This window comes from Dermacentor variabilis, chromosome 10, assembly GCF_050947875.1.
Source record: "Dermacentor variabilis isolate Ectoservices chromosome 10, ASM5094787v1, whole genome shotgun sequence".
In the NCBI taxonomy this organism is placed as follows: domain Eukaryota; kingdom Metazoa; phylum Arthropoda; class Arachnida; order Ixodida; family Ixodidae; genus Dermacentor; species Dermacentor variabilis.
Window position 1 is genome coordinate 36,329,865 of NC_134577.1, and position 11,740 is coordinate 36,341,604.

General features: G+C 47.8%; 1 protein-coding gene across 2 annotated transcripts in view; it reads left to right on the plus strand.

Annotated features, from left to right (window-relative positions):
• The window catches only part of LOC142560327 (uncharacterized), a 17,744-nt gene extending 6,515 nt beyond the window's left edge, over positions 1 to 11,229 (plus strand). Inside the window, exons 1-4 of one of the 2 annotated variants that reach the window (XM_075672329.1) lie at positions 1,077 to 1,238; positions 4,808 to 6,275; positions 8,649 to 9,141; positions 11,107 to 11,229. In XM_075672329.1, coding sequence (XP_075528444.1) covers positions 4,842 to 6,275; positions 8,649 to 9,141; positions 11,107 to 11,135 — 1,956 coding nt within the window. In that variant the 5' untranslated portion in view covers positions 1,077 to 1,238; positions 4,808 to 4,841 and the 3' untranslated portion in view covers positions 11,136 to 11,229. Of the gene's footprint in view, positions 1 to 1,076; positions 1,239 to 4,807; positions 6,276 to 8,648; positions 9,142 to 11,106 lie in introns of those variants that run through there. The other variant, XM_075672328.1, reaches the window with a different exon arrangement.
• Positions 11,230 to 11,740: the final 511 nt, after the last annotated feature.

An 11,740-nucleotide genomic window follows, 5' to 3' on the forward strand; every position in this document is an offset into this window, starting at 1 on the left:
CCTCGCCTCTTGTGAGCCAATTAGATATAAAATTAGATAGGAATTAGATAGGAATTAGGACTACCCAACAGGGTAGTCGAGCTTATTCGTTTTGAAAGCAAACAAAGGGGACCTCCTAAAAACGAGGAGAACGTTTGATAGGGCGATTAAAACGACGCTTCGGGTCACCACCCGATGCTTGCATCGGCGGTTATACGTAAGTTTGACGTCAGGAGATTATGATGAAAACTGATTGAAATAGTTCAACGCTGTAGGGCCCCAGGACTCGCATTCACAAAACTTTACGTTTGAGAGTGAACATTGGCATTTGCGGTCCAGCATCAGGATTGGCTGGAATTTGCTCTAACTAACGATTTGAGCGCAAGACCGTTTCGTGAAGGGGAGCCTTGTACGCAAGTGCTGTTTGCCCAATGAGCGGCCGTATTCGCTGATGTGGCCAATTTTACGATTAGCTGTAAAAATCTCTCAGGAACAGTTGTATCTACAGAGCGTTCTTGGGATGGGAAACCGTTGTAGTTTTACGTTGTAGGGCTCCAAGGCCCGCATTCACAAAGCTTTTCGTTCGCAAGTGAACTTTGCCACTCGCTGTCCAGAATCAGGATTGGCTGGAATTTACCCTAACGAACAATCCCTGCGTAAGACCATATTGTGAATACGGGCCTTTGCACGTAAGTGCTGCTTGTCCAGAGGGCCAGCCGTCTTCGCTAATATGTCCAGTTTTAAGATTAGCTGAAAAAAAAGAAAAAACCCTTATGAACAGTTCTAGCGTAAGAACCTTCTTGCGGTGTGAAAACGTGCCCTCGCAACGGGTAATCGCAGGTGGTACTTGGGTAAGAGAAGTTTTGCGAATACTGACCCAGTTTTTTAAGAATTTAGCGTCTTACGGTGGCGTTATTATTATTTTCATTAGGGGGTTGGGAGTGGGGGTGGGGGCTGGGGAATTACGCCACAAATTGTAACTCTAATAGCGGCATAAAAAGTACTGCTTACGTTAGCATAATTTTACTGGCCAACCAGCCACCGTGGGTACATATGCATAGAGAAAAGAAGACGAAGCGTCTCGCGCTAAGCTCAGGCGGAAGGAAGGGGTCAATCACCGTGCCTCCAAGAGCGAGAGAAAAATTCACCTCCGGCGCATCAACGACGCGACGCGTTATGACCTAACGGCGGACCCACGGTCCGGGCCAGGGGAGACCAGCACGGGACGTCATATCGGTGCAACTCGCTTCACAAATCGGGTCAGTCTGTCCGTTGTTTGCATACAATGAACTGTAGCATGGCGACTGCACGGCACTCGCCCGACTATAGGCCCATTACAGTTGAGACAACCAGCCAAATCAAGAGATGTGAGGGCTAGTGGAACGTTCGACCGCAGGCAATACCGGGCGTCTTGGGAAAAAAAAGAAAATCGTACGATGCACAAAAATTACAACTTTCGTTTTGAACAATTGACAAACCGAGTGTTTGTTGCAAACCATACATCCTTTTTCTTTTTTTTTTTCAAATCGTCTCTGTCAGATGACCCGCCGAAGGTGGCCCTGCCGTGTGTCCTGCGGTGATCCTTAGGTGATCCCCACATGGTCAAAATTAATCCGGAGTCCCCCATTGCGGCGTGCCTCATAATCAAATTGTGGGTTTGGCACGTAAAAACCCAGATTGAATTCATTAATTCTGTGGCATGCACAGCATAATTCTAGTAATTGAGCTGAATTGTTCGAGGGGGTGGACATGCACGAGAAATCTAAATTCACAATGTAATAATGACCAAAGAATTCACTAATTAACCTTTGCATTTAATTACTTCACGACACGTATTGCAAGTTACGAATTGCAGCCGGCGTGTTCGCAAGGCGTATGCACATAGAGGACATTTTTAAGAACGACACCAGCTTCGCTATGTTCGTTCGCAAATTGTGTGACGAAATACAGGGGGCGTTCCAGTTACTTTTTGCTTTCAATGCATGAAATGGCGGTCTTGTTGAAGAAGTAACTAGAACATTAGTGAATCATTACCGGCGGTACCGCGGCGCGTATCTCAAAACACGTGCGATCCATGGAATTCGTTCCAAGGGGATATGCCTTGCAGGCTCATCGGCTGTGGCTCTTAACTTGGAATGTGTGCCATAAGATCATTAATTACAAAGTTAATCAGAAATTTTATTTAGTATTTATGGATACGGATTTATTGTGCGAGTAATGAACGCCGCTTGCAGTGATCCGGCTCAAGGATTACTGCTACGCTATCTGACACCGGCGATTTTCCAACACTCTGCATAATCCTATAATAATAATAATAATAATAATAATAATAATAATAATAATAATAATAATAATAATAATAATAATAATAATAATAATAATAATAATAATAATAATAATAATAATAATAATAATAATAATAATAATAATAATAATAATAATCTTTATTTCCATCAAAACGATGGAGGGGCTTGGGTAAAAGCTGCTGAACAGCTTGACTAGAGCCCACGGTCCCCTCTACAAGGCAGTACAGGAGCATACATGAAACATACAGGAATCTAACAAAAGACAAACGCAAAATTGATTCGATTTAATGCATTACAAGGAAATCAATATTAAAATTGCTCAAAGACATAACATGTCACGAGGGGCAGTTCGCGAACTGTAGTACGACCTAAATCAATTCCACATTTGTTCAGATTATTAAGAAGTTTAGGAAAAATATACGATAGTGTACCCATAGAATAGTTAGCACGGGGAGTGACCAACTTCCAGTATTCAGACTGACGTATAGTATAGGATGTGGGCTTTATTTCCAGCTTGGTTAGGTTGCGAAAGAAATTTCGATCTTCTTTTAATTCGCACTTAAAGGCAACAATTGGTCTATAGCTGTATAATTTCCAGACAGGCATTATATCTGCTTTAATGAACAGAGTATGTGTATGAACATTGTAGGGGACATCAAAAAGACTCCGTATAACTAATACCTTATGCTATTCACTGCATGCTTAGAAGAAGTATTCAAGCTATTGGACTGGGGAAGGCTAAGGAGTGCAATCAACGGCGAATATCTCAGCAGCCTTCGGTTTGCAGATGACGTTGTCCTGTTCATCAACACTGGGGATAAATGACAACACATGATTGAAGAGCTTAACCTAGAAAGTGTGAGAGTATATGTTGAAGTATAATATACAGAAGACAAAGATCGTGTTCAATAGCCTGGCAAAGGAACAAGAACTCATGATCCCCAGCCAGCCTCCAGAGTCTGTGCACCGGAGTACATTTATCTAGGTCATTTACTCGCAGGAGACCCCGATCACGAGAAAGAAATTTGCAGAAGAATAAAAATGGGTTGGAGTGCATACGGCTGGTATTACCAAATCCTGACTGGGAGCTTACCACTCTTGTTGAAAAGAAAATTTTACAATAATTGCATTCTATCGGTGCTAACATATAGGGCAGGAACTTGGAGGGTAACAAAGAATCTCGAGAACAAGTTAAGGACCGCGCAATACGCCACGGTATGAAAAATGTTAGGCGTAGTGTTAAGAGACGGGAATAGAGCGGCGTGGATCAGGGAGCAAACAGCGATATCCGATATTCTAGTGGACATTAGGAGAAAAAAAAAAAGGAGCTGGGCAGGCCGTGTAATGCGCAGGGCAGATAATCCATGGAACATCAGAGTTGCGGAATGGTTGCCAAGGGAAGGGAAGCGGAGTCGAGGGCGGCAGAAAATTAGGTGCGCTGACGTAATCAGGAAATTTGCAGGCGCAAGTTGGAATCAGCTAGCGCTAGGCGTAGGTAACTGGAGATCGCTGGGAAAGGCCTTCGTCCTGCAGTGTACATAAATGTAGTCTGATGATGATAATGACAGTACCTTGTGCCTAGAAAGTGATCTCGTTTCTGTTGGCAGCACGCATCCGTTTGTTGAATGCACGGAGCGACCAGCTTGTTAATCAGTGAAATACGGCTTTCAAGTTGCGAACTTTCAGAAGGGAGTTAGAGCTAAAACACATTCACTATTCACGACTCACGGTTACGAAACCAATAAATTGCGGTTTCATGTTCATGGGACGCAAGGATGAGTGATACTGAGCGCAGGCATGGTTCGTTTAGTAGGGACCGATGTGCTTACCTACGCTTGAGAAGCTGATTTCTCATGAATGGGCACTGCGAGCATCTCTTTTAGATACAATACAATGTATATTTTATTAACTCTCTCAAGGTTACACTGGGTTTGAAACTGGGTTTGAAACTGGGTAATGGCGGATGCCACCAAGCCTGTCAATCTTTTTCTTCTATCTGCGCCTATTACTGGCCTTAGTACCCACGTCTGTGGTAAAAAAAATAATTGGTCACGAAATAATTTTGTTTGCCCAAAAATCTATTGTCCCCTACTTTACGCCACTAATACTGCAGTTGTCGTCTTCTATTCTCCACCTCAGATTCACTAAGCCTTTTTTTTTATCCCTAAATGCCATTGCTTCCTGCATGCTTAATATCCCCTCATTGACCACTGGATATTTCGACATGCCGACACCCGCGATATCTCCACATGCTGCGCAAGTACCACCGTAGTTGGCAAACTCTTTCCTCCCATCTTTTTTCTCCAGTTTCTATGATAGATGATGATTTATTGGCATTCCCTTTGAATCGGGCGGTGACAAATAGTCACCTAGCCTGCTCGAGTTAATCAGGTACGCTATACGTGATTTTCATTCTAGCATTTTTGCTTAACCTTCTTTTCTCTCCCCTCAAAACCTCTCCATATACCTTGAATCTTTACGCATGCTTGCAACCGATCCGATCTTTCCCTCCTCCTTAACAGCGCCTCCTAGAGGAAGAGCGGCGAAGTATACAACATGCCGGAGGAAGAGGAAGACGACGACAAAAAGGCCAAGGGCAAGAAAGACGACAAGAAGGCCGACAAAGGTAAAAAGGATGACAAGAAAGGAGGCAAAGACAAGGGAGGAAAGGGCGCCAAGGACAAGGGTCACAAGGACAAGGGTGACAAGGACAAGGGTGGCAAGGACAAGGGAGGCAAGGACAAAGGAGGAAGCAAAGGCGGAAGCGTCAAAGCGAGCGGCGTCGAAGTGGGTGCCAGCAAGGACAAGAAAGAAAAAGACCACGGCAACAAAGAGTCGATCAAGAGTCCCTCGCAGAACTCGGTAAAGGAACCGAAGCCGGGACCCGGGAAGGACAAGGCGGCAGAGAAGGGAGGCGAGAAGCCGGCGGAAGGAGCCAAGGATGACAAGGCCAAGTTGCTCGCGATATTCAAATCCGCGGAGGAGGCCAGAAAGAAGAGTAGCGGCGCAATTCCGTCGGCTTCGAAGGAGAAAGCGGACAAGCCCGAAGGCGCCGAGAAGGCCGAGAAGTCTTCCATCAAGAGCGCCGCGTCCGTGGAGAAGACCTTGACGGAGACATCGAAGACCGAGACGAGCGACAAGTCGTCCGTGCGCTCCGACAGCAAGAGCGAAGTGGCCGAGGTGGCGCTAGACCTCAAGAAGAAATCGTCCGTCAAGGCCCCCAAGGCAGACGAGCAGGCGGCCTCGACGACCGTGGTTCGAACGCTGACGGCCCGGGGTCCGGTGTACGCCGAGCACTACTACGACGACGAGACGGACGACGACGGGAGCCGGAACTACATCGAGATCCAGATGTTCGGCCGCCGACACTCGGCGGGCCACGTCGACCCGTCGTCGCAGGGGGGACAGGCCTGGAACCAGTGCTACTACGACGCGGCGCAGCAGCCGGTCTCCGAAGCCCCCGCCGCCCAGAGGACGACCGTCTCGTACGCCGGCTACGGCTCCGACGCGGGACAGGTGCAGGCCGGCAGCCGCTGCACGTCCAACCAGCAGTTCTTCTCCGGCCCCGATCCCGGAGGCGAGCAACGCGCCGACTACGGCGACCTCACCCTGTCCGTGTGGCAGGCGCCTCCGCAACAGCAGAGCGACTTCTGCCGCGACGTGGCGGGCGTGCCGCAGACGGCTCAATACGCTTCGTCCAGGGAACTCAGAGCAGCTGCTCGCCTGGAGGCGGCGAGGAATGCGATGGACGCGGCGAGGAATGCGATGATCGCGCACAAGCTCAGGGAAATGCAGCAGGGTTTGGCGGGGCCGCTGCTGGACGACGCGGTGACCACGGAGCGCGTAATTTACGAAGTGACGCACGGTCGACCGAGTATCCAGACCCCGGAGTCGCCGGCGACGCCGCCGTACCACGTTTCCAGCGGGCCCCTGGTCGTACGCAGTAGCCAGTTCTACGGTGCGCCCAGCGTCAGCCAGGCCGTTGTTCGAGTAAGATAAGCTTCCGTCCTTCTGCACCTCTGCTAGTTGCGATCGCGGAACCAAACGACTCGTCGGGATACGGGCACGAGGAAGCGCAAGAAGCGAGAAATTAGGCGGCGTCAGGTAACAGGCCCCGAGCCACGCCCTCACCATTCAGAAGCCTCGTAATCAAATCGTGGTTTCGGCACGTAGAATCGCCCAGAATTCAATGCGATTCAATTCGACGATCCAGAAGTGCGGTCGTTGTGTTGCGCTGCTTTATTTGGCAGTGATGGCCTGGCCCTATACGCAGAAACGACCTATTTTCTGTGAAATAGATGCACGTATACGTCACGGTCTCCTGAGTTGAGGTTGTCAGCGTTCGCACAGACACTAATCGAAGCTTCAAAAAACTGGCGTCAAAGTGTGAGACATTTATGAAGAAGAAACATTAGTTCGAGCTCTCATGCTGTGATTTATCTTATTCAAATAGACATTTATACAAAACAGAAATACTGGCATTAGGCAACCAGGGGACCAAGCTGAATTAAATTTGCCGCATTTAAAATAAAATATAAAGTTCGAAGTGACTGTGCAGGGCAGTCATTTTGTTTAGAACGCCAAATATTATTAAACATGCTTAACATTGACACAATTTAAAGAATGCAAAGACCAAGCCATAGGTTTCTTCTCGCGCTATGTACGAAAAGACGGACAGGAAAACAGGAACAAACTAATGGTGCGCAAATTCACAGCATTCGTTTGTCATTGTTTTCCTGTCTCCGTCTTTTCATGGACAGCACAAGAAGAAAGTCTGAACAGCCACGAAGCAGCCGATACCATCGCCTTTTAGAACATGTCATACGGTTCGTAATAAAAACAAAGGTTCATCTATTTGAGCGAATAAATTGAAAAGCGTATGTTTTTTGAGAACTTAAGCGAAGGTATAAAATATTTTACGTGATTATAAAAAAAATTATTTAAAAAAATTATTGATGTATTTCGTCGCGATATACGGTGTATCAGTTTTGCTCTTTCTAAAGCGCCATACTAGAAGAGGTTTACAAAGTAATGCCTGTTTTGATTGCGGCATTAGACTTGTAAACTTAACATTCCGGTTCAAAGGCGTACTGTTATTTTTGCCAGTTTCTGTAGGAATGCTGAGAGCCTAAATAGAGCGTCTGCCCCCAAGAGTTGCATGAACGTGTTGCGTTTCCTAATGCAAATTATTTTATTCAAGTAAGTTCACTTGGGATGCTTCGAGAGCAAATATCCGTATTTAATAAGGAAAGGGCCAGCATGCACACGATGCTTCCAACTACAGACGCGAAACAAAGCCAGTTTTTTTTGTGAGCACAATAACATTAGGAAAAGGATCAACAAAACAGGAGACAGCTGCGGTGCTGCTTGCGCGGTATGGTCTTCTTTTTTTTTTTTTTGCGTCCCTTGACTGTGTCAGCAAATATTGCGAGTTCCGAAGCATATAGAGGTAGTCAAATTTAACCTGGAATCTCGCATTATGGCATGATTCATAGACCTCGAATGAACTGATGTGGGGCAATCAATCAATCAATCAATCAATCAATCAATCAATCAATCAATCAATCAATCAATCAATCAATCAATCAATCAATCAATCAATCAATCAATCAATCAATCAATCTGTTTTCAACACACCTATCCTCTTTACTGACTGACTCTTCCAACTTCACGAAATATCCGTTATGCTTAGAGTGGCAGAAAGTTGAGCAAGATGGACCGCTTGGCGTTGCCTTTAGTTGAGCATGCGCGGAAGACGCCGTTAGTGTGCTTTGTGTTTCTTTTCTTTTGTTCGTACATGAGTCTGCGATTGCACTCTTGCCTTTCAGTTACATGCATCCGTTGCGTTTCCGTGCGAAGGAGGTGGCTGGGCTTAATTAAAGCTGTCTAACCAGCTTTCTTGCCTTGTGTCTCGCAAAAGACTTGCGAATGTATCTAATTCACTTCAGTTCGCTTAGCCCGGCAGTGTTCAGGCCTCACTCCATATATTTATGGAAAAAATAAACTAGACTTGATTTTGCTAACTAATCGCAATTTCGCAAACCTTCCCGAATGTTGTCGCCGATTGTAGAGCGAAATATTCTCGTCTAATATTTCGTTTGATACAACGCGTAGCACGAGATGAAAAACGCGGCCTCCTAACGGCGGAGACCATTGAGAGCGGCCCCCTTCAGTGACGTGCGAGTGGGAAGCAGGTGTCATGCGCCCGCACGACACCTGTTTCCCGCTCGCCCCGCCGCTTGTTGCGTACTCGTATCTGGTCTCAGCCGGACCGCTCGTTTCGAGTGAGGCCGAACGACGGCCTCGCCCGCTGCAAACCGTGCATTCACCCGGCACGTTCTCGGCGCGTACAAAAAAATGCAGCACGAGATTCGGCAGTCGAGCGCCACGCGCCTGCAGACCGCGAGTCCCCCACTACAAGTGCGCGTCGACAGCAACAACGGCGCCATCTACAACGCGGCCCCCGGCCCGAGCTCGATGCACGGAAGCGCCCACGGCTTCCGCGGCCCGGCCGCGGCCCAGCCCGTGTCGCTCCGATTGAGCAAGAGCGTCGGCGGCATCCAGCCCCTGCAGGCCAAGGCGGCGGACATCATCAGGCAGCAGGCGAGCATCATCGAGCGCCAGTCGAACATCATCAACCAGCAGTCGAGCATCATCGAGCAGCAGCTGAGCCTGGTGGACGCCACGCTCAGAGGGCGTACGTCTGCGGGCGGCGTCCAGCAGCGGGATGCGTACCACGTGACGCAGGTCGTGCCGCAGGAGTTCGGCGTGCCGGCGCTGCCGGGGCCGCAGGCGGACGGCGGCGCGTACGACGACGAGATGGTCGTCAACGTCGAGTTCGTCGAGACGAATCGAAGTCAGTTCGCAGGCGTTTCTTTCCCCAAACTCAATCGAAGTCAGTTTGCCAGGAGTTTCTTTCACCGAACTCAATCGAAGTCAGTTTGCCAGGAGTTTCTTTCACCGAACTCAATCGAAGTCAGTTTGCCAGGAGTTTCTTTCACCGAACTCAATCGAAGTCAGTTTGCCAGGAGTTTCTTTCACCGAACTCAATCGAAGTCAGTTTGCCAGGAGTTTCTTTCACCGAACTCAATCGAAGTCAGTTTGCCAGGAGTTTCTTTCACCGAACTCAATCGAAGTCAGTTTGCCAGGAGTTTCTTTCACCGAACTCAATCGAAGTCAGTTTGCCAGGAGTTTCTTTCACCGAACTCAATCGAAGTCAGTTTGCCAGGAGTTTCTTTCACCGAACTCAATCGAAGTCAGTTTGCCAGGAGTTTCTTTCACCGAACTCAATCGAAGTCAGTTCGCAGGAGTTTCTTTCACCGAACTCAATCGAAGTCAGTTTGCCAGGAGTTTCTTTCACCGAACTCAATCGAAGTCAGTTTGCCAGGAGTTTCTTTCACCGAACGCAATCGAAGTCAGTTTGCCGGGAGTTTCTTTCACCGAACTCAATCGAAGTCAGTTTGCCAGGAGTTTCTTTCACCGAACTCAATCGAAGTCAGTTTGCCAGGAGTTTCTTTCACCGAACTCAATCGAAGTCAGTTTGCCAGGAGTTTCTTTCACCAAACTCAGCCTACGAACCCCGCGTTGCAAAACGTTCTCCAGCGAACGTGACACGTACCTATCGTGATTAGCATTAATTTCTAATGTCGTTCTCTTTGAAACGAGGTGGCGGCAAGTAGTCACCTAGCATGCGTGAGCTGATAATCACCGCCATCAGCCTAGTTTTTTTAATATATCTAATGCAAGGCGAGGACCATTCCCAGCAATCTACGATTACCCCCTGACTTGCGCTAGCTGATTCCAAGCTATGCCTGCAAATTTCCGAACTTCACACACCACCTAATTATCTGACATCCTCGACTGCGCTTCCCTACTTGTGACAGACACTCTGCGACTCTAGTTGATCACTGGTTGTCTCACCTACGTCATTAGTCTAAATTGCCTGCCCAACTCCTTTTTTCTCCTTTTGAGCCCTACATCCGAGCTAGTTGGTACGGCAAGATCCTCTAATAGAATAACACATACGACGCGACAATCAAGTGGAAAGAAGCACACACATCGCGATAAAACATCATCGCGTTTTACGATTGGATAATTCTTCTCATAGAATCTCTAAAAATCCCATCAGGTGGCACAATTGTACTCATAGAGCTGGATTACTCGACGAGGTGGACATTGCTTGCAAGAGGTAATATAATTAACAAAAGTAATCAAATTTAGTTTTCAACTAATTAATTTGGGCCACACATTGCAATTTCCCGACTGTTGCCGCCAATTCTACAGCGAAATATTGTTGTCTTATATCTCATCTAATATAACGCGGAGCGTGAGATGAAAGAAGCAAGCTGCGAAGGGCGGAACCCAATGAGAACGGACCCTTCAGGGACGTGCGAGCGGGAAACCGGTATCATGCGGACCCGCCCGACCGCTCGGTGCGTACTCGTATCTGGTCTCAACCGGACCGCTCGTTTCGTACTATCGTCTGCTCACGTCAGCTCTCGCTCGCGCTTGTTTCGAGTGCCATGGTTTGCGATTGTTTTGCAATCTGATTGCATGCGCAACGCGAATTGTGTAGTACTTTCTGGAAGCCACGTGGCACCAGCAATTACACTGGAACCTTCGACGAGTCGTGTTTAAAAGCGGACCTGCTTGACGTCAGATCAGATTTTCGACTGCCGCCAACTCTGCTACATGCCTCTCTCTCGAATTCTTCGCCTCAGTATATCGTGAAATGAAAACATGTGTAGATAGGCGCTGAAATTTTGCCTTAGGGAGTATTTTAATCGTCGGTGATCTTTTTTTTTTTACGCTGTTCTTCCAGTGTCCAGGAACCCTTGGAACCGTCGCTAATGGCGCCGGCAGGAGCGTAGGGTTCCACGCACCTATCCCCATCCCTGCACCGGTGTTGGCGCTTCGGAACAAACGAAGCAGGCCGTTCACTCGCTCTTCACGAGCATGTTGCAGTTTTTTTTATTGCGTTCGAATAAAAATTCGCTTCATACAATGTGGCCTGGTGAGTCGGTGTACGTCTCAACCGCACGCTTAACGCCAGAATAGGTCAGACTGTGAACGAGGAATCGCTTTGGCTGGACTAGAAAAAAAGTTTGCACCTTTGGGCGAGAAACGAGCAAGACGAGAACGCTGAAGCAACAAATGAGTTTCCTGCCGCAGACGCTAAGCAGTGAAGGTTTAAAGCGAAGATTTATTCTGCTCTTCTTCTTCTACTTCACTTTGAGTGAACGGCTGTTTGGTTTGTTCAAACTCGGCCGATTCCGGAGGCAGTGTATAACATGCAGTGACGGAGTGGGCCGATTCTGAGACCGGCGCACGTTGCCTGTCCGCTGGAGGGCTTTCGTGTGGTTTGAAACACTGGGCTGGTTAAGGAGGCAGCGTAACGTCACTGCATGGACAGGCCTGAGAGCATTAGCCAATAGATGTCCTCGGTGTGCTCGCCA